At 42.2% G+C, this 23,746-nt stretch overlaps 2 protein-coding genes across 3 annotated transcripts in view; one reads left to right on the top strand and one right to left on the bottom strand.

Annotated features, from left to right (window-relative positions):
* Positions 1-23,746, top strand: part of atxn1l (ataxin 1-like) — a 303,220-nt gene that overhangs the window by 17,353 nt on the left and 262,121 nt on the right. The window lies entirely within an intron of this gene.
* mtmr10 (myotubularin related protein 10) overlaps positions 1-23,746 on the bottom strand; it is a 132,597-nt gene that overhangs the window by 97,120 nt on the left and 11,731 nt on the right. The window contains exons 6-17 of one of the 2 annotated variants that reach the window (XM_083758469.1): positions 17,988-18,081; positions 16,201-16,348; positions 14,907-14,994; positions 13,812-13,900; positions 13,190-13,320; positions 12,701-12,770; positions 8,825-8,895; positions 7,799-7,971; positions 6,668-6,838; positions 5,004-5,186; positions 2,355-4,649; positions 1,584-2,110 (exon numbers count right to left, since the gene is read on the bottom strand). In XM_083758469.1, coding sequence (XP_083614595.1) covers positions 4,017-4,649; positions 5,004-5,186; positions 6,668-6,838; positions 7,799-7,971; positions 8,825-8,895; positions 12,701-12,770; positions 13,190-13,320; positions 13,812-13,900; positions 14,907-14,994; positions 16,201-16,348; positions 17,988-18,081 — 1,851 coding nt within the window. In that variant the 3' untranslated portion in view covers positions 1,584-2,110; positions 2,355-4,016. Of the gene's footprint in view, positions 1-1,583; positions 2,111-2,354; positions 4,650-5,003; positions 5,187-6,667; positions 6,839-7,798; positions 7,972-8,824; positions 8,896-12,700; positions 12,771-13,189; positions 13,321-13,811; positions 13,901-14,906; positions 14,995-16,200; positions 16,349-17,987; positions 18,082-23,746 lie in introns of those variants that run through there. The other variant, XM_083758470.1, reaches the window with a different exon arrangement.

Here is a 23,746-nt window from a genome sequence, read left to right as displayed (position 1 = left end):
TGTGTGTGTGTGTGTGTGTGTGTGTGTGTGTGTGTGTGTGTGTGTGTGTGTGTGTGATATAGGTCCATAAGTTTCTTATTTCTCTACAAATGAATTGTTTTTCAAAATCAACAGCAGAGGGAGCTGGAGGACCGTATATTTTCTTACCAAATGTCTGTCTCAATACAAAAAGAAAAAGTTATAGCCTATCAGTTCAGTAGGCAGTAGCCTACTTTAGTACTTTGTGGCAAAATATAAAAACATAAATATTTAAATGTTGACACTTTCTTTTTTGGATGTTGTGCAACATTAGATAGATAGATGTGTGTGTGTGTGTGTGTGTGTGTGTGTGTGTGTGTGTGTGTGTGTGTGTGTGTGTGTGTGTGTGTGTGTGTGTGTGTGTGTGTGTGTGCGCTCGCTCTCTCTGGCTTTATCTCCTAAGGCAGTGGTTCCCAAACTGTTTTCATGTCAAGGAAATTAACATTTATTAGGCCACGGACCCCCCATTTGAAAACATATGGCAGTGACCCCCGAAACATATTAATTTCATGGACCCCCAAATTCACACACATTATGCTACGGACGCCTGATTTAATGGCATTTCTATCTCCGGTACCCCAATTTATATTGTAAAATCACTGTTAATTTAACTCTGAGTGTACAAATTTGCCATAAAATGGGAGGAGGTAAAGTATATACGCTATGCTTATACAGATACAATTAAAAGTGCCAAGTAATTACTGTTTGATATATTGAATGGATAAACTCCCTGCTTCCTATTATAGCATCTTGCATCATTTTTCCTTGCGTTATGTCAAATGTGTGTATTATGTGTTGCATTATAGGCTGCTGAGTCACAAGTCACATTTCAGTGAGAGCTGAGCTATTGCATGATATTTGGTGTGCTACCCTTTAAAACCAGCTTTAATTACATTCTCAGTTTCTCATGATGTAAATGTCTATAATAACAGACTTGATAAGATCTAAAAGTATTTTTCATTAACCTTGCACACTGAACATAACACATCAAAGTCCATCAAACAATATACTTAAATGTATTGCAAGCATCAAGGGCATTTTTATATTTTTGGGGGATTTTCCGCTTTATTAGATAGCATACATACATAGTACATACATGGAGACCTATAATTATGAACGAAAGGGGATGACATAAAGCAAACGTTATGAGCCCTATTTTAATCATGTAATATTTTCAAGTGCACCTTAAACATGAGCGACCATGTGTCCAAGCTTTGGGACATATCTGAAGTGCACCTCAAGTGTTTGAGCCACCATGGATCCCATCTTTGGGAAATACAGCAACTGCTTGTGCACACAAATATTGACTTAAAACTCTCTTCAAGTAACATCATCAAACCAATCTCATCTACTTCTTTGAAAAACAAATCCCATCTCAACAAGTGATAATAATTACAAAAGTCATAGTTGTGCAGAAAGTCAGTCGAGGTGGAAAAGGACAGCCGTGTTGTAATCATGTGGTACTTTGCCTTGCAAAAACACTGATTTGCCTACCAGGCTTACAGGACTACAATGATGTAGTTGTAGTCCTGTACATCATTGTAGTCCTGTAGCCTATCAGGCTTACAGGACTACAATGACATTGTAATGTAACTCACTGGGAGTGTAGTTGATTAAGATACTAGAGAAGGGAATTAAATGTGGTTCTAGGGCAATTTCCCTTTAAGGCCTGCTTTCCCCAGTAATCAATAGGACATGTCTGGCTGCATCTTCATTTCACTGGAGAAGTCAAATAATTACTGTATATAAGCCAGCATCACCTCTGTTCAGGGAAATGAGCTTCAGTGACACGACTTTGAAATGTACTAGCATATTATTGATAGCAAAGGAATATTAAATTACAGGATGTAAAACACAGTAAAGACCATTTCCCAGAAAGGCACAGAGGATTATGATGCTTTTCTCCGCTCGAACACATTCACAGAACTGAATAAATACGTGCATCTGTTGCTCATCAATATCAAACTGTGGTACACAAGAAGCAGCACAGTCGTCATACAATTACAACAGGGTGCAACATTGTGAATTAGTGGTAAACACACAGTAAGTATATAAATAATTCCTTTTAGAATACCAATTAACCATTTCTGACCTGAGATCAGATTCATACGAGGTTTCCACTGGACACACACTGGTCTGATTAACCCATTCTGACCCGAGATCAGATTCTAAAAATGTCAGTCGTTCTTCGATTTTTCAAAAATAGCAGACCTACAAGCTCGTAGTAGCGCGCCACTCGATGAGCTTGTAGATCTGCTATTTTTCAATAGCTAAAGCATAACATGATGCTAACACCAAAATGGGTTCCCGTTCAGAATAGGTTAACCATTTCCAACCAGGCGGCCCTATTTTGGGCATGTCATTTCAAGATTTCATGCAAAAAAAAAAGAAATCGAACATTTCAATATTATAATGAAAACAGCACATCTACAGGCTCACAACACATCAAGAGGCAATGTGTTGTGAGCTTGTACGTTCCATTTTGTTTAGTACTATATAGGGCATAAGTGGTTAATTGAAAGGATAAAAGTACCATTCTTTTAAAGTGAGTCAATAGGATAGAAATAAAGCATACCGGTAAACTAATTTGCCCAAATCACCTTAAAAAACCTCACCGCTAACCCACACCTTAAAATGCTTCCTCGCCATGTAAAATACACGTCTTATGGGTGTAGAGTCCATCCAAAATGGCACAATGTGTCTTTGCAATGTTGAGTCAGGTATCAGTCTGTCGTCCAACGGTCCAGATTTTGCAGCAGTTGACCATACTCACATAGCGGCCATTTAGCTTTTGTGTCATACTGGGTGGGGGGGGGGGGGGGACGTAGAAGGGGAAAGGTTACGATACTGAAGACAGTTTCAACTCTATGGTAATTGTGTCCAAGGTTACCATGGCGATCATGTCCTCCATTCTGTCCCTTTGCGTTCATCACGTATTAATTCATTCAATATAGATTCTCTGCAGTACCTTACCAGAAGGTCTTATTATAAACATTTAACTAAACTATGTCAGACAAAAATAGACAATATCTACCACAGATTTAACTCGTTATAGCTTGGTTTGCTTTTCTCTCTTCAAAGTGTCATCTGCATTTTGTTACCAAAAATATAGGGTATGCCCTCATGTCTACTTCAAGGACAGATTCAAATAAAAAGACCCTGATATCAGACCTTTGCTACCTACAGAGTGAGGCCCTGGCAAACCCTGAAGATATGTGTATTTTGAACAGATAGCAATAATCTTGTGCAAAAAAAGAAAAAATACGCCATCACATTCAATCAAGCCAGGCTCAAGTCTTTGAGCGATGTGTTAATCATGATGTAGACTGAACCGTTATCAGTGCCAGTCTTTCTTTTTTCAATGATTTAGAAAAGACTGCAGCTCTCAGTTTGTAGCCTCCATCAATGCTCTTTGTATAAATGAAAATATAGCATCCCAAATAGAAAACTCCCATCAGCTATGTCGGTTTTATATGCAAATCTAATTTTAAAATATCGTATATATTTTTTTCAATATCAAAAACAATTAAAAAGTAAAATTCCATTCATCTCCAAATGAAAATAAGACATTGCATTATATTTTTAATTTGTTATTATAGAAAGTGGTGAATGGCACTGTACATAATAAAGCAAGCCCTAAGTGTTTCTCAACTTTCTCTGAAAGAGGGCCCACCGACTTAAATCAATGAATGTTCCAGGCTTGGATCAAAAACATAGTATACTTTAAGTTCCTATTATCTGTAACTCCTTTTCCATGGTTTCAAAGAAAAATACCACAAAATACAGTTTTTATATCATCAATTCAATCTAGTTTTTGGCCAATTATTTGGGGGACCCACTTACAGTAGCAATATCCTCGCAGCCCACCAGCAACAGGTTGAAAATTGCTGCCCCGAAGCAATGCAATCCTCATCATAGCGTCTCATTGGCCAAGGTCTCTGTAGACAGCCATATCTCATAGCGTCTCATTGGCCAACGTCTCTGTAGACAGTCATATCTCATAGCGTCTCATTGGCCAACGTCTCTGTAGACAGCCATATCTTCGCTCCACTCAGTAACTTGCTAATGGGAGTGCCGTGCAAACCTCGGCGGGACAGGTTACCTACCGGGGAGAAAGGAAAGGAGGAGCTGAGACACTCCGTGCCCGTAGAGGGATCATGAGGGGAACTGGCCCTGAAATACATCCTACTGTGGTCTGAAGAAGGGGTCCCGTTGTTGTTGGGGCTGGCGATGGGGGTGTTGGCCGGCGTCGTGGGCCCTTTGTACTGCCGCAGCTGACTCTGCAGCGCTTCGATCTCGTCGGCCAGCTGGGACAGCTTGCGGTAGGCCGTGACGGGACCCCCTCTGTGGATGCAGGCCTCGGGCACCCAGCGCAAGAAGTAGAGCCTCCACAGGGCGATGTGCGAGGGGAGGAGCATGGGTATGAGCAGGCCCTGCTGGTCGGCGGGTCGAGAGAACCATTCCCTGAAGAAGCGTTCCGAAGGACTCTCTATTACTTCTCGGAGCTGGGAGAACTCGGGCTTCAGCTGTACCAACAGGGAGTTCCGCCGGGTCAGTGTACCGTGACCCTCTTTCAGTCCGTTACGCAGGGCCGAGGGCATCCCTCGTAGGGTGGAGCTGTACGCTTTATGCTGCAGGATGCATAGGAAATGAATGTTGGTTTAATTATACCAGTGAACTGACTTTACATTCATTCCATCATATTTCAGATTAAAATTACCTATATACAGGTTTAATGTTTTTTCTTAAACAAACATTAAAAAGTTAAAGAGTTTAATGTTTGTTTTGTCTGATAATTACGTCATACAAGATGTATATATATATATATATATATATATATATATAGCGCCCCTCACTTCACACGGGTGTGATTTTTTTAATTATGAAAAACAACAACACATCTTCCATTATATGGTGTCTCTAAAACCTTTTCAGATGGGGGCCAATACATAAAAACTGTTATAGTACTGTAGATATAGACTGACCTTTGTGCGTCTGAAGGTCTTGACCGCTCCGTTCTGGACACAGGTAACACCCTTGCCGACATACATGGGGTTATTGAAGAGGGCTTGGTCTCTGATGGCGAACTGCTGGGACCAGTCCCACACGGTGGGGAACCGCAGAGCCTTCTGCTCCCCTACAGGGATGCCCTTAATTCGGGCAAATTCCTGTCGAGTTGAGACAAGGTCATAGGGATGCAACTATCCATCAGTTTCAGTATTCTATCGATTACATTTTAGATTAATACAATGATTGAGAATCAGGTATTTTATATACATTATTAATTTTATATCTCTGCTCACCCAAGTCTAAAATGGACTTGGGTGATCTCCAAGCTCACATAATGCATCGCAACACGTGAAAGAATGCCCGATGCCTCATGACACTGCTTATTTAGGCCTACAATAATACGCGTTTCCGGGAATATGGCCGTCGCGGCATTCAGCCGTGTGGGTGGAGCTTCTTTTCCATCCACCAGCTGTCTAAAAACCTGGAAAAGACGCTGGCCGACAGAGAAAACGGCCGTGGCTGTCGGCTCAAGTCTGGAAACGCTGACCGTATGAAAAGTATTACCAGGTACGGTTGTAGAATCTGCTACACCGGCTTACTCGAATAGAATTTATTTATATTCATACAATTTATTCAATTAACAAAAATACTATTCACTTGGCTTTTTGATATCTGGTCAACCAATCAAACAAGAAAGTACTGTACACATACTTTCAGAATACTTTCTAGATACTATGACTACTTCTTGTTTATTGACATGTTGTTCCTCGTTTTATGGTATGTATTTCATTTTGATTATACGTATTGTAGTCTTTCTTTCTGCACTCTTAAAGAGAGCACATTATTCTCAGTAGGATTTCCCTGCATAAATAAACATGGTGAAGTGAACTAATGTTTATTCTCCATCACTTGCCTTCAGAGCTGCAAGTGTCGATTATTGTCTTAGCGATTATGCAATAACCTGCAATGACCTTTCAAATAATCAAGAAGAGATTATCTAAAAATATTTCTGCCCATCATTTGACCACTTAACTGGCTTATGGCCAGCCTAATTAAGAAGCTCTGTTGTTTCAGCGAAGGGCGAGGTCGCGTCTTGCCCTTGGGCGTCTTACTGGTTATAGTCTGTGTCGTGTCCAAAACTGTTACTTTTCAGGATTCAAATCCCCGAATAGCAAAAGTAGCAGACCGTGGCATGTTTTGAGCATGTAGATCTGCTACTTGTGATGCTTACAAAAAAAAAAAGGAAAAAAAAGGTAAACGCACAAAGTTACAAAATTATAGATACTAGCCCTTACCCGTTGTGAGATATTTGCCCCCCCCCCCCCCTTGTGGACGTGGGGGGTACTGGGCCCGGGTGCGTTTGTAATTGACTAATCAATTCATTAATAATCATTAATGTGTGAAATCGGAAAAAGGGCTTCGTTACGCCCATATTCATATGGTCAATGCCTGTGTGGAAAGTGGGAGTGATTGGTGCAGGCAGTAAGGAGCTACGGCAGTGTTTCTGACACACAGACACACACACATAGACACACACAGACACACACTCAGACATTGTTAGAATTATAGTATGATATTATTATTTCACAATGGATTAAATGGATTAGTTCTGAGTGATGCGTTGCACACCACCACTCACCATTAAGTGATCGGCATGTTGTCGGGGACTGTTGAAGAGGAAAGTGCTGAAAACGGGGATCCACATGCTGTCGCTCAGTACCGTCAGATAGGTCTCTGTGAAGTCAAACGCAGCGGGGTACTGGTTCTGCATCTGCCAAACGCAGTCCAAGAAGAGCAGGAACAGTGGAGACTGAAAGGAAAGGAGGAGATAGGAAGAGTTAAAAGAAAATAGGTAATATCAGCCTCTTGGCAATATTGACTAAAGTATACTTCCACTAGCACAAGGTAGCTTTCATTCACGGTACAGTGCTCTCTCATAAGCGAACTACGGCTGTCATAACATTTATTTGAGCTATACAAATTATTAGTGATTAACGATTTCAATGGAATATAAATAATAATAATAATAATAATTACCATAAATCAAAAATACAATTATAGAAAATACATTTCCATTTGGCTTTGTGGCAATGGCAATCATAATAAATAATAATGTACTATGGCCAAAACAGGGCATATTTAATAATGTTATACTTAAAATAAGAAAGAAAAAGAAAGTGGAAATGGAAATGGCCGATCCACAAGCTCACAACACAGCGCAATGTGACGCGTTAATATTTGAAAATGTATAAACATTTTTCAATGGATGAATTGGGCTGCATACTTAGTTTAGACTAGTCATTGGTTAGACGTGGGTTAAGGTTAGGTTTAGGTGTGCTGCCCCGTGGGAGGTTAGGTTTAGGTGTGCTGCCCCGTGGGAGGTTAGGTTTAGGTGTGCTGCCCCGTGGGAGGTTAGGTTTAGGTGTGCTGCCCCGTGGGAGGTTAGGTTTAGGTGTGCTGCCCCGTGGGAGGTTAGGTTTAGGTGTGCTGCCCCGTGGGAGGTTAGGTTTAGGTGTGCTGCCCCGTGGGACGTTAGGTTTAGGGTGAGGGTTTGAGATAGGTTGTAGTTGTAGGACTAATGACTGGTCTAACCAATGACTAGTCTAAACCAAAAATTGTCTAAACTACAGTAAGTACTGCACCCGATGAATTCATACAGATGAAGATGGGAACGATTATGCAAATAAAATACAAATGCGGTTATCTGCAGCCAACAATTGTGATCAGGCAATTATGTGATAATTATGACAGGCCTAATTAAATAGCCAACCTCAGATTTATCGTTCTTCTTCAAGTGGTTACATCTGTCCAAGAAGGGATGGCCCGCCATCACCCACTCCTTCTGCACCAGACCCTGGAACCCGCTGATGCTGCGATAGTGAGGGTCCAACATCAGCTGAACCAGAGACGACACCACACAGCTCAGGTCCCGGTCCTCCTCCTCTGTAGCAGGTCAACAAGGTACACAGGTTCATATCACCAATCAATGTTAAACCCATTTAGGCCTGACGTCGGGGGAAAAAATAAAATCACACCTGTGTGAACTGAGTGGTGCAACTCCCCCCCCCCCTCTCTCTCTCTCTCTCTCATTAGCAGGCAACAGTGCAGCACTCTCTCTCTCTCTGTTTCTGGCACAACAGCGCCCCCTACTGGTACTAATAGTCATACTGGTGCTCACTAACCAACACACAGGTGTATGAACCAACACATAGTTAGGAGAACACGGACATTGCTGTTCCTTGGAGTGGTTGCACCACTCAAAAAAATGTTCGCTCTGAAAGAATATATATATATATTCAAAGATTTGTGCCGCATTTTCACGATTTTTCAAAAATAGCAGACAATAGCTAAAGTATAAAATAATGCTTAGTTAAAAGTTAAAACACCAAAAGGGGTTCCCGTCCAGAATGGGTTAATCGATGAGGAAACAATAATCAATTTGCTTGTAGATCGGCATTGTTCTCTATTTTTGCACGACGCAACGAGGGACAAGGTATAAAATATAAAAAGCAATAGAAATAGAAATAATCACTATGGAAATAAATAATCAATAGTTGCAGCCAGAGTACAAATACATGGAAAAACAGATTCTATGTGGCATGTGTTGGCATACAAATCACAGCTCTTTCCAAATTAAACTGTAACTCCCTCTCTACTGTCCATGTTATTTACTCTTTTAACCATATTTAACCATTATAAAGGCTATCTGTAGGTTTAACTACACACTTTATGATATTCCAGTGTGAAACAAAGACCAAATAACCATAATAATAAAAACACAATCTGAAATATGTACCTTGCAGAATGACAGAAGCGTGCTTTCCATCCAGGAGGTACACCACTTCAGCAGAATGCTTCAGGAAGGCCCTTCAGTTACAAAATGTAAACACAAATTAGAGTTAAACTAAACCTGATTACGTATACGATTTCCTCTAAAAATCCATAAATTCCATATATATCCGCTGTCGGGAACTTTCTGAGTCAGTCCATACTTTAAAAAAAAAAGTTAAAGTAAAAAGGTCAGTGTTGGATTACCCATCTCAATGTTTACAGCATACTGAGATTAATGGAAACCAATGGCTTCCTGGATGGTAGGAAAGGGCTGGTAATGTTTTGGACCTTGTGTTCTCCAGAGCCTGCTCTCCCTCCACACTCTCTGTTACCCCCTTAAGTAGGTCTGACCACCACTTCATAACCTTCTCCCTCTCTCTCTCCACCCTCCCGCCTAAACATACTAACCCCCCGAACGTCACCTCCCGACGCAATCTCAAATCCCTAAACCCCTCCTCCCTCTCATCCTCTATTCTCTCCTCTCTACCCTCCCTGGAGTCATTCCTCTCCCTCTCACCTGACACTGCAACCTCATCCTTCCTCTCCTCTATCTCATCTGCATTCGACCAACACTGCCCGCTCTCATCCAGGCCAGCTCGCTCATGTCCACCGGCTCCCTGGCTATCTGAAACTCTCAGATCTGAACGAACACCTCTAAGGGCAGCCGAAAGAAAGTGGCACAAGTCAAAGCTACCAGATGACCTTTCACACTTTCACTCACTCCTCTCTGCCTTTGCCCACTCACTAACCACTGCTAAAACCTCCTTCTACCACACCAAAATCCAATCCTGTACTTCTAACCCAAGGAAGCTCTTCTCCACTTTCACCTCCCTCCTTAAACCCCCTCCCCCCACTCAACCCTCATCCCTCACTGCTGATGTTTTTGTCAACTACTTCGAGAAGAAGGTTGATGATATCAGAAGCTCCTTTCCTCCCCTCCCACATAAAGTGGCATCTGACTCAACTGACACCAACCCCAACATACCATGCATGTCCTCCTTCTCTCCTCTTTCCCCAGACGAGGTTCTACAACTAGTAACATCCTCTAGACCTACCACTTGTCCTCTTGACCCTGTCCCGTCTCCAATCTTCCAGACCATCGCACCTGATCTGCTCCCCTTCATCACCTCCATCATCAACACCTCAGTAACCTCAGGCTGCGTCCCATCTGCCCTCAAGTCAGCCAGAGTAACACCACTCCTCAAAAAACCAACCCTTGACCCCTCAGATGTCAAGAACTACAGACCGGTATCACTCCTTTCATTTATTTCTAAAACCATTGAACGTGTCGTCTCCAACCAGCTCTCTCTCCATCTCTCACAGAACAACCTGCTGGATCCCAACCAGTCCGGATTCAAGAAGGCCCACTCCACAGAAACTGCCCTGCTGGCAGTCACAGAAGCACTACATGCTGCCCAAGCTGCTTCCCACTCTGCAGTACTGATTCTCCTAGACCTATCAGCAGCATTTGACACAGTGAACCACCAGCTGCTCCTAGAAACCCTAGCGGAGCTAGGCATCGGTGGAACGGCACTAAAGTGGTTCTCCTCCTACCTCACCGATCGGACCTACCAGGTTTCCTGGAAAGGTCTGCTATCATCCCCCCGAACCCTCCAAACTGGGGTCCCACAGGGATCTGTACTTGGTCCCCTCCTTTTCTCACTGTACACTAAATCCCTTGGCACTATCATCTCTGCTCACAATATATCCTATCACTGCTACGCCGATGACACACAACTGTTCCTATCCTTCCCCCCCTCTGCCACTCAGGTGGAAGAGCGCATCACTGCATGCCTGGCTGACATATCACAGTGGATGTCCTCCAACCACCTCAAGCTGAACCCAGACAAGACTGAGCTTCTCTTCTTTCCAGCTAAGTCCTGCCCTATGCAGGAGCTAACTATTTCCGTAGACAACGCCCTGGTAACGTCTGTCCCAACAGCCAGGAATCTTGGTGTTGTCCTGGACAGTCAGCTCTCGTTCAAAGCTCACATCACAGCTGTCACTCGATCATGTAGGTTCACACTCTATAACATACGACGAATTAGACCGTTCCTCACCCAGGAATCAGCCCAGCTCCTAATCCAGACAACAGTCTTGTCAAAACTCGACTATTGTAACTCCCTCCTTACTGGCCTACCAGCATGTGCACTTAAGCCTCTCCAGCTGATCCAAAATGCAGCAGCTCGCTTGGTCTTCAACCAGCCAAAATTCTCACATGTCTCCCCCCTGCTCCGCTCCCTCCACTGGCTCCCGGTCGCTGCCCGCACAGAATACAAAACTCTGATGCTGGCATTCAAAGCAACCAAAGGTATGGCTCCCCCATATCTTACAAGTATGATTGAACCCTACAAACCCTCCCGCGCACTCAGATCAGCCAACGCAGGGAAACTGGAAGTACCCTCACTAAAAACGCCGGGACAACGCTCCACACGTCCCAAACTCTTCTCCCTTCTGGCTCCAAAACTGTGGAATGCACTTCCCATTGCAGTCAGAACTGCAGCATCACTCCCAATCTTCCGCCGTAGCCTGAAAACCCACCTTTTCAGACTCCATCATGGCCCATAGCACTTACCCTAACCCCTTAGATAGAATTTCTGTTGGCTTAGATAGCATTTGACTTAGACTTATAGCATGTTATGTAGACAGCACTATAATTGTATTGTATATAGTCATAGCACGCCATAGTACATATGTATAGCATAGTAGTGAATATGTATAGTTTATTATGTATAGTGTATGTATAGTTTCATCATATAGATATTCCACTGTTACCTTCTTAGCTTACGCATGTTTCATGATAAATGCTTTTATGTGATGTATTCCCATGCTTTTGTTCTTGCCTAAATGTAAGTCGCTCTGGATTAAGAGCGTCTGCTAAATGCCTAAATTGTAAATTGTAAATTGTAGGAAAGGGGCACTCAAAAACTGTGGAATGCTTTGGAAAACAATTGGCAGTACTAAGTAGTAGTATAGATTACTTGTATTCAATGAGCTTAACATGAAAAAACACTGGTATGGTCCTTTCAGGGCTGCAGAGGTAGGGTATTTGTTTTTCCAACTCCAAGGACACGATAAAGCAAATATTACTCAGTTTGTGTATTCTGAACTGGTGGCACTGTACAACTCTGTAGGTTTTTGCCATACAGTATATGTTATCTGATATGCTCATAATAAATGTGTAATGGGCATCGGTGGCGTTTCCAGGAATTACATTTTGGACAGGCAAGAATTACATTTTGGGCAGGCAAGATATGTTAATTGCCGTCTCCCTGCGCACGACCGTAGCACTAAAGGTTTTCAAAGAGATATACCTGCCAGACAGTAGGATACAAAGGCTGAAAGGCATGCATTTACATTCCAATGGGTGAATGAGGGTCGCACTCTACCACAACGGCCAATCAGCTGTCCACTAATAGTTCTCAGGTCTTGTTTTTTTTTTTTTTTTTTTTTTGCGGCTTACGCCTTTATTGATTTTTTTTTAAGGGATAGAAAGTAGGCTGACAGGAAACGGGAGAGAGATGGGGGGGATGACATGCGGTAAAGGCCGTGTCGGGTCCGGGAGTCGAACCCGCGGCACACCGCGACTGGATCACCAGTCCGGTGCCCAGACCGTTACGCTACGGCCTGGGCCAGGTCTTGTTTTTGTCCGTTTTTTTTGGTCCTCTTTTTTTGGCCAGAAATGGATTTGGACAGGTGGACGCCTGCCCTCGCCTTATTGTAGATACGCCTCTGATGGGCATGTCACTATGAAGGGCAAACTAAATGTCTTATGTACACAGTACTAGAGACACAGAGTGAGACAATACATTTTCATGTAGGACTAAATATTTGTACATACCTGACATAGTCCAGCCATTGCGAACTTTCAATGGATGAAAACCATCTCTTTTCAGACTCCTCGAATGGATCTGCATACAAAGTCAAGAGTAGAAAACATTTGTATAAAATCAATTTGTAGACTTGGTGCAGTACTGTACTGTACTGTACATCCAGAAATGTATTCTCTTGGAAGGCATAAGCTATAACCACACACACTGCACACAAAGAACGGCACACCGCAGGAAATAAAAGTCCTCGGTCTACTATTAATTGATTAGCTTGTTAATCCATTCTGTATGGGAACCCCTTTTGGTGTTAGCATTATGTTATGCTTTAGCTATTGAAAAATATTTTTGAAAAATCGAAGAACGACTGAAGACATTTTTAGAGTCTGATCTCAGGTCAGAATGAAAACTGTCAGGATGTAGAAGACATTTTTAGAATCTGATCTCAGGTCAGAATGGGTTAATCCAGTGCCTTTTATTGGAATCATGTAAATTTGGCTCACCTATGACACAGCTCTGCCTGAGTTTCACCAAGGCAGTTTGAATGTCCTCGATGTTAGGCAGGCATTGGTCCAGGTCTGACCTTAAGACTTCGCCGAGCTGGGGGTGGCTCTTTGTTATAGCTGTGCATATTCTAACAAAGTATAATGAAATGGTTAGGTTAATATTTCAACAGTACCTTGTTTCTAAATGCAGATAAACATTAAAGGAGAATTCAGTGATTTGCACAAACTACAGTGGGGGGGGGGGGGGGGGGCACGCAACAGGCCAACAGCACACACACCAAGGCCCACCCCCACTCAATCATGATTGGCGGAAGGCCCCTCTCTATCCTGATTGGATGAAGGCTGGGCCACCTAGCCAAAAACGAAACCTACGTTTTTTTTACCCCCAGGGGTTAACTGGGGACAGGGAGAAACTCCTTATATGGTCTGCACACTCTATAATAGGGAGGATTATCACAACAAAACAAAAAAATAAGTGATATTTGAATTAAGTGAAATCACTGAATATACCTTTAACAGTTCATGTTCCAATGCAATGACAATTGTATTTTTCAATTTATCTCAAGAACATACAAGCTTACCACCCAACAGCCATGATATAAACTCTGGTTTACTGTACCTCTGGTCTATCTTCCTCAGTTGTGTTGGATCACTGATGCTGGCCATGCGGACAAGAGCACTCCCATTAGGGTGGTTCCAACACCACAGCTAGTAGCAGACATATACACACATCAGACAGTGACAGTGGAATATTAAACATATACACACATCAGACAGTGACACAGTGGAATATTAAACATATACACACATCAGACAGTGACACAGTGGAATATTATGTTTGAAAAGTATTCCACAAAACATTTTTGGAATACTGCCAAAATAACGGACTTTCAAGCCAACGATGCGTGACATGTGACGTTGGCTTGTAGATCAGTTATTTCTTTGGCAAGTGACATCGTCGTGCTACAGTGTATAAATTAAGCTTAACCCATTCTGGACGGGAACCCCTTTGTGTTTTAACTAAACATTATGTTACACTTTAGCTATTGAAAAATAGCAGATCTACAAGCTCATAGCGCGCCACTCGGTGGCATGCTATGAGCTTGTAGATCTGCTATATTTTTAATATATATTCTACACAAGCCAAGGTCTCATCAGTACTAATTAGTAGTCTCCAATAGAGGTATAGCGACTAAAAAGAAACACCAAAAAAGGTATGCACAATGAAGGAAAAGAATAGCAGATTTTTATCCCACAATTTTGTAACCCATTTTTCATCCCTGTGTCAATCATCTAATGTGATCCTGGGCTCTACACACCCTCCACCAACCTAGTCCCCATATATGGGGGACAAGGGGAGAGCAACGGACTTGAACTCATGCTTCCTTCATGCCTGAGTGTCCAAGTTGCTCCTTTACACCTGACAGGGGGGAGTTTCCCTGGTTGGACGTAGCGCGTGGAAGGAACACGTTATTCCAAACAGTTCCTTTCCCCTCCATCAGGCGACCCGGCTGGCCAGGGGGAGGCAGTTTAGAGACCAGGATTACTGCATGTTGTTTTGTGAGGGTACCTACTACCTACCCTAGGGGACACGGGGAGAACATGTGAGGGTACCTACCCTAGGGGACACGGGGAGAACATGCAGGGGAATAGCAGGGAGGAATAGCAGATTTAGCAAGCATTCGATGGAGGTAAAAGAGGTCCCGTTACTTACAGGGATGCGTTTATTGGTGAAGTAATTGGAGTACTGCTTTAGATCCTGATCCGCCAGGGATGCTGGGACCACACAGTACTCAGAAAGGCTACAGGGAGGGGGGTAAAAATGAATTAGCCAAAAGCAGACATTACGCATGGATGTGATCGGGAAGAAAATAGAAATAGTAGTGCATGGCTGTATGCTACTCTACTAGAACCCAAATATACCAATAAACCCCTGATCACAGTACGTAATGATTCCCAGATTAGGACAAGTGCCATTCTATTGAAGTAGGAGGTGAAGGAGCAGTGCATTTATTTCACTTGGCATATCATTTTACTCCTGCCTCATGGATTTCTTATTTCAACAGGCATGCTATAGCTCAGCGTTTCTCAAACAGGGTTAACATACACCCCTACGGGTATGCAGAGGTACTACAGGGGTATGTGAGACATTGGCAAACTTTGTGTGAACCTGCTTATCTGAAAAGTGAAGAAAAAAAAACGTTGAGAAATAGAAAGTAATACATATTGCTAAATATTGTAGAGTGGAAGAAGGGAGTACTTGGATTGAGAAATCAGGGAAACCACTGCTATAGCTCACTTAGTAGTAGTTTCAGTTACACAATGCTTACCGTGTACATTCAGAAACACCGCATGAAAATTGTTTGAACAGTCCTATCTGATTGCATTAAACGATGTTAAACTCACATTGCCACTCACTGACACATTTTTACCCTGCTCCATTACTTTACCCTGCTCCATTACACATTACTAACATTCAGTAGATTTTCTGTGATTTTCTGGCTCAAACAGGTGCTCTGATTTGCCGGCAGTAAGTGATGTAAGACCCTGCAAATCCCATATATGTCAATGGGATTTGCCAGCAGATGTCACTGTTTTCACTGTGTTGCCTGTTTTCATTGTACCTCAAAAGGCTTCCAAACCCCAAAGAAAACTTCAGACCACAGAAAATCCACTGAATGTTCAAAGTTCAGGTTTTTTGGGTGTAATTGAGGTCATAAAACCTAAAATAAAAAATAAAAATAAAAATAAATTAAAATTAATGTAATAAAACCTTTAATACAGTTTATTAGGACGACGCGTGGATCTCTGACTGAATGAGCAACATGCTCGCTTGGCCAAAGATGTTCCGTTTTTTATGTCAATAATAAACATGAGATGAACCTACGTGGGCGAGAGGACGTAATAATAATAATAATAATGAACATGAGATGAACCTACGTGGGCGAGAGGACATAATAATAATAATAATAATAATAATAATAATAATAATCATGAGATGAACCTACGTGGGCGAGAGGACGTAGCCCTCGTTGATGGAGCACACCCTCCACTCGGCCGCGCCCGTCCTCTTGATCTCTCTGTCCCACTCGGACGGGCGGTCGAAGAGGGGGGTCTGCAACCCTCCTCCTGCGACAGCACCATTGATCCGTTCCCCTAGGGACATGGGTCAGGGGTCATGGGTCATGCAAAGCCACGATCAATTCCCAAATAGATGAGGCAACACAGATACTGCCATGAAATAAAACCATGGTTAGCACCGAAGTCTGACGTCAATATCGCTTCACTCATATGGATATTAAAGGCATTTAAAACACATTTTTGTAGATTTTGTGACTTTTTTGGCTTTTCTTGACATCAATTTCACCAAAAAAAAAAAAAAAAAAGTTTGAACATTCAGTGTATTCTCTGCTTTCTGGACTTTTGTGAATAATTATGCAAAAATGTCTCATCGGGTTGGACGGCAGTAATATACGTAGATCTCCGCTAAACCTCCGCCCCTCCCCTCTGCTCCCTGCCTACCCTCTCTTCCCCCTAGTGCCTCTCCTCCCTGCTTCCTCATTGTGACCGCGACTTTGTTTCTTTGTAATACTTACTAATAATGGCTTATAGAGAAAAATCTATCTGCTCTGTTGTTGGCTGTGTCAATCAACACAAGTCCTTACACTGGATACCAACTGGCCTAGATGAAGACTCACGCTCTAGGTGGATGAATTTTATTTTTGACGGTGACGTTCCTACCAAGTTGACAGGAAAGGGGGAATTACCGACATCTACAGGCTAAAATAATGTGTTTTTCCATGCCTTCTCAGGATGCAGATTACACATACACAAAAACTCCTGGCAAGAAATACTGGAGTGGAGTTGAGTGTTCAAACTTTTTAGACACGTTTGAAGGACCATGGCCAAGACTTTTAATGTTGTTAAAATTATGTTATAAATAATGTCATAATACCTTTAAGAATCAACTGACTGAGAGAAAACGCAAATGTTACTGCTACTGAATTAGTTACATTTTCGCTAGAAGCAGACTGTATCATATACGAGTGACTGACTGTTGCAAACGATACAGAGACACCTCCCTGACAATAACGCCGAGACAGCTTGTTTATTTTTGGACCACAACGCTTATATGAAACGATTTAAAGATGAGCCCATGTTATTCTCCATAGAGAAATTACTTCCGCCAACCAGGGGAATCGAAGGGATGAGCGAGTTACGTCAGGACTTCGGTGCTCTATTGATCACCCGGAAGGGGATCATCTAAACTAAAGCAGAGCTTTTTTAAAGTCCTATAAATGGAAACGTGTTAATATTGCATCAAAATCAGTTTAACCACATTTACTCAATTTTATACTTGGATATTCAAAAATCGAAATAAATGAAACCTAGAAAAATGTTTACACATACTATTTTATTTTCGTTTTCAGATCGGGGTCCGCAGCTATGTACGTATAAATGTGGGGGTCGTTCACACCACTATTAAAAAGACTATCAAAGATAGAATAAGGTATTTCCTGAGAAATGGGGAGAGACAGTTTGATAAGGTTTGGCTGCCCCTTGTCCATTACTTGAGTAGAAACAAGTAGACAGGATAACACTGATATGGTTGACTTTACGCTGTCACTGAGCAGTATGGGTGGGAGGGCTGAGGGATTTCTCTCTTTTTTTCTTTCATTTTTTGTTTTCTATAAAATATAAAAATGTATAATGTATCATATCATAATGTTTGTGTAACAATTTAAAATCTGTTCAATAAAAACCTATTTGACAAAAAAAAATAAGCTGGGCATACCTGAGGAGCCGTAGTATCGTCTCCCTAAATACTCGAAGCCAAACAGAAGCTGAGGGTCTGCGGGGTGGGAGTAGTGAGCAATGGCGAGGCAAACCTGAAAGAAAAATAAATGGCTTTCAAATACAGTAGATGGCAACTTTATATATCAATATGAAAAAATATATATTATTATATTTATGTAATCTCTGTATGGCTGTCCATTTTAGACATGCATCTTAATATTGATCTGTATGAGTCACATACTGTAGGCCAACTTGGACGTTTTCAGTAGGCCTATAAGATCTGTACTACTCGAGTACCTTACCCATTCTGGACATGAACCCGTTTGTGTTTTAACTAAGCATTATTTAGCTATTGAAAAATAGCAGATCTACAAGCTCGTAGCGCGCTACGAGCTTGTAGGTCTGCTATTTTTGAAAAACCTGTGAAAATGTGGCACAAAACTTTGAATATATATACTTTTCAGAAGACTGGTCTATGGCTACCTGTGCATTTTCAAATCAATCTCGTTTTTGGCATTTAAACGTGCCAAAGTTGAATATGAGTTAAGCACGTGGCTCCTTAGACTTGGTTCAACATGGAGCGCTCAGTACTTTCCGGACCCAAACCTTTCTACTCATACGGCGGGTTGGTGGTGCCCGGTATCAAATCCATGACCTTGTGGTCCAAAGGTTTAACTAACCAAGAATAATCGTCTTCAATACTATGGTTAGTCTGACGTGGTGGTGGTGGTTGTATTTGAACGATTGTTGTTTTATTCACAAGGAGGAAAATGTGTCCATTAATCTTGCTGAATTTATGTCTGCGCATATTCAAAATTTGATTTCATGTACAGCAAAAAAAACATAAAAAGGTTGTAAACCTTAACCCATTCTGACCTGAGATCAGATTCTAAAAATGTCTTCAACATCCTGACAGTTTTCTGAAAAAACTATGTTTCTATGTCAGTCAGTTTTCAAAAATAGCAGACCTACAAGCTCGTAGAGCTTGTAGATCTGCTATTTTTCAATAGCTAAAGCATAACATAATGCTAACACCAAAAGGGGTTCCCGCCCCAAATGGGTTTTAATAGACAAAATAAATACATTTGGTCCATAGGAATAAATATCAGTTTATTGCAGCCAGAGCAAACCGAGGAACAAGTGGAACCTAGAAAAGCAGCTTCTAGCAGCATTGCTCTTGGGTTACAGGACTGAATCTTTCTGTGGCATGACTACAGAAATCACACAATGCCGTCCATTCAGTGTCAGAGCTGTGCGAATAACACAAGAGGGTAGGAGGAGGGAGGGAGGGAGGGAGAGTGTGTGTATGTCTGTGTGAGAGTGGAGTGCACGTGTAAGACACTGCTGTTCTTAACTCTGTAATTTCCTACGGCAAAATAAGCTATTATAGATTGTCGTTGCTGCATATGTCACAAAGAAAAACAAGGCTGTTTTTTAGGTTCACATTGTAATTACATACGTAGATGTCGTCCCCATATAGACCAGGGGAAGTGGTTAAAATCTATTTTACTATTTCAATCCTCAATGCACAGGAATGACCAGGAACATTTCACATGTAATTGCTTTTACAGACAAGTGCCTATTCTGGTCGGATGAGATCGTTTTCAAGGCGGTGTCACATTGAAATGTTAATGTTAACTAAATATGCTACTCTAACCCGTTACGCACATTGTTAATGTTGGCTAACCTATACTACCCTAAACTTTACACACTGTTATGCAAGCTAAATGTACTTAGGCCTGACACACATATCAGTAGTGTAATTCTGCCAAATGACTTGTGCTAGAAATCAGAAGAGCGGCTGTGTTTTAGTTGGGGGTAAATTGAACAAATGTATTTAATCAACCTGTATAAAGCAGGGCTCAATTGGTTAATCAGACTAATAGACTTTGATTATAAGAAAATCCATAATAACGTTTGTTTTTGTTTTTTTTGCGTTGGCTCAGCAGGTAAGTAAGTAAGTAAGTAAAGTTTATTTATAGAGCACCTTTCACAGACAATTACAGTCACAAAGTGCTTTAACAACAAGTCAATAGTCAATAAAAGTCAAGAACTAAATCACTAATAAAGTAAGACAAAAAAGAAAAAGTAGAGTAAAAATAGAGCAATCAACATTTAACCAGGCCGGCTATGGAAAGGCCAGTTTAAAAAGTTGAGTTTTCAACAGTCCTTTGAAAATGTCCACAGAGTCCACAGTTCTTAGGTGGAGTGGGAGCTCATTCCATAGCCTATAGGGGCAAAACCTGCAAAGGCTCCATCGCCTTTGGTTATTCGTTTTGTCTGAGGAACAACCAGGAGGTGCCTGACCATGGAGGGCTCGGTGTGTAATGACTAGAATCTTAAAATGTATTCTGTATTCAGGGAGGCAAGGACGGGAGTTCTATGACAGGATCTCCTGTTATATGACAGGATCTCCTGGACCTGCTCGGAGAGCTTCTGCCTCTTGGAGATCTTCCCGTACAAGTGTATAAATATGAATTAATCTCAAGCACATTCTCTTTCTTCAAAGACATTGGAGAACCTGTAATGCATCAGTGTGGATAGGGAGTGAGCTGAACCTGTAATGCATCAGTGTGGATAGGGAGTGAGCTGAACCTGTAATGCATCAGTGTGGATAGGGAGTGAGCTGAACCTGTAATGCATCAGTGTGGATAGGGAGTGAGCTGAAGGGATCTTTTTGTTCCTATGGGCCGTTTTTTGTGGTGGTGATTTTTTTATCCCACGATTTTGCAACCCATTTTTTCACCCAGTGTCAATTATCTAATGTAAGCCTGGGCCCTACACTTCCTCTGCCAACCTGGGGGGGGGGGGGGGGGGGGGGGAGAGGACTGACCTCATGCTTCCTTCTATGCATGAGGAGTCCAAGCTGCTTCTGAAAATCGTGAAAGAAAGAAAATCGTGAAAGAAAGAAAATCGTTAAAGAAAACACTGAAGAAATCGTTTCATGAACCTAGTATCGTGAAAGAAAACACTGAAGAAATCATCGTGAAAGAAAATCTTGAAAGAAAGAAATTCGTGAAAGAAAACACTGAAGAAATCGTTTCATGAACCTAGTATCGTGAAAGAAAATCGTGAAAGAAATTCGTGAAAGAAAGAAAATCGTCAAAGAAAACACTGTGAAGAAATAGTTTCATGAACCTAGTATCGTGAAAGAAAATCGTGAAAGAAAACACTGAAGAAATCGTTTCATGAACCTAGTATCGTGAAAGAAAATCGTGAAAGAAAACAAATCGTGAAAGAAAACACTGAAGAAATCGTTTCATGAACCTAGTATCGTGAAAGAAAATCGTGAAAGAAAGAAAATCGTGAAAGGAAATCGTGAAAGAAAGAAAATCGTGAAAGAAAACACTGAAGAAATCGTTTCATGAACCTAGTATCGTGAAAGAAAATCGTGAAAGAAAACAAATCGTGAAAGAAAACACTGAAGAAATCGTTTCATGAACCTAGTATCGTGAAAGAAAATCGTGAAAGAAAAACGTGAAAGAAAGAAAATCGTGAAAGGAAATCGTGAAAGAAAGAAAATCGTGAAAGAAAACACTGAAGAAATCGTTTCATGAACCTAGTATCGTGAAAGGAAATCGTGAAAGAAAGAAAATCGTGAAAGAAAACACCGAAGAAATCGTTTCATGAACCTAGTATCGTGAAAGAAAATCGTGAAAGAAAACACTGAAGAAATCGTTTCATGAACCTAGTATCGTGAAAGAAAATCGTGAAAGAAAGAAAACACTGTGAAGAAATCGTTTCATGAACCTAGTATCGTGTACCTGACAAGGGAGAGTTTCCCCGGTCGGACGTATCACGTGGAAGGAAAACGTTATTCCGACCAGTTCCTTTCCCCTCCATCAGGCGCCCCCTGCTGGCCAGGGGGAGGTATAGTTTAGAGACCAGGATTACTGCATGTTTTTTGTGAGGGTACCTACCCTAGGGGACACGGGGAGAACATGTGAGGGTACCTACCCTAGGGGACACGGGGAGAACATGTGAGGGTACCTACCCTAGGGGACACGGGGAGAACATGTGAGGGTACCTACCCTAGGGGACACGGGGAGAACATGTGAGGGTACCTACCCTAGGGGACACGGGGAGAACATGTGAGGGTACCTACCCTAGGGGGCACGGGGAGAACATGTGAGGGTACCTACCCTAGGGGACACGGGGAGAACATGTGAGGGTAACTACCCTAGGGGACACGGGGAGGACATGCATTACATATATTGTGGTGGTGAATTTAAAGCTGTCACATGTTCGCAGGGGCTGGCAACATCTGTGCTTTTCTCTATGTCTCTCAACCCAGCAGGGAGGAGACATTAATGTCCAATTTCCCGAATTAACTCAATTAAAGAATAATGCTGGTAGGGCTGGGTAATATGAATTTAAACTAGATAAAGTGCCCATCGGCACAGGTCTCCACCAGGGCAGGTCAGGTTGTGGCCTCCTGGTGGCGCTATAATAGGCCAATGTGAAAAGGGTGCCATTTATTCTTGCCTTGGATGTCAAGTGGGTGATTTGAGGCTTTGTTCAAAACGGGGCAATCCTGCAAACATTGAAAGCCAATGTTAGCCAATTAGGATGGAAAATGATATATCGGACAGATCCGTCTTGAACACATGACTATAGAGATAGTGTGTAAGCCAATCAGTGTAGAATCTGAGAAATCTAACAGACTCGTCTTGATCACATGACTACAGAGATCATGTGGACCAATTAGCGTGAGATTTGGATGAAATCTGTGCGACTAACATACCGTAAGCAATGTGTTTTACAGAAATCGGCCTCATGGTGGCGCTATAACCGGCAAATGTGGAGGGATGCAGGGACAATGTTTTTCCATGGCCTCTAGGGAGTGCGCATACATAAGTTGTATACAGATCGATGCAGTTATAGCTAAAAACAGGAATTGGCCTGTTATAGCGACACCGTGAGGCTGATTTGGGGGAAACATTTGTGGCATGTCATCCTCGGCCTGGTGGAGACAATCAATATCATGGTTGGTTCAAACTTGCCTTGATTATGATGATTAATGAATGATTATTTTAAGTGAAAATAACAGATCTAGAGGGTAACAATGTGTCATGTGATGCGTAAGCTTGCAGATCGGCTTGCAAATCAACTAGAATTAGTTTTAGTGTCCATATATTGATATACAGTATATCACCTGTCCCTCATGATTATTCCATTACTCTACACAAGATGATTAAGATTTATTCGCCGAGAACGGGATTTGTACCCACAGCGCTCTGTCAGGCTACATTGAGCCTAGGCAGTGCTCTGTCAGGATACATAGAGCCTAGGCAGTGCTCTGTCAGGCTACATAGAGCCTAGGCAGTGCTCTGTCAGGATACATAGAGCCTAGGCAGTGCTCTGTCAGGCTACATTGAGCCTAGGCAGTGCTCTGTCAGGCTACATAGAGCCTAGGCAGTGCTCTGTCAGGATACATAGAGCCTAGGCAGTGCCCTGTCAGGATACATAGAGCCTAGGCAGTGCTCTGTCAGGATACATAGAGCCTAGGCAGTGCTCTGTCAGGATACATAGAGCCTAGGCAGTGCTGTCAGGATACATAGAGCCTAGGCAGTGCTCTGTCAGGCTACATAGAGCCTAGGCAGTGCTCTGTCAGGCTACATAGAGCCTAGACGGTGCTCTGTCAGGCTACATAGAGCCTAGACAGTGCTCTGTCAGGCTACATAGAGCCTAGGCAGTGCTCTGTCAGGCTGCATTGAGCCTAGACAGTGCCCAGGACTGCTACGCCAGGTGTCCTGG

Source organism: Protomyctophum parallelum (assembly GCF_964188405.1).
Source record: "Protomyctophum parallelum genome assembly, chromosome: 2".
Lineage (NCBI taxonomy): Eukaryota > Metazoa > Chordata > Actinopteri > Myctophiformes > Myctophidae > Protomyctophum > Protomyctophum parallelum.
The sequence above is the reverse complement of the archived record's forward strand: the minus strand, read 5'-3'. Positions and strand labels throughout refer to the sequence as shown.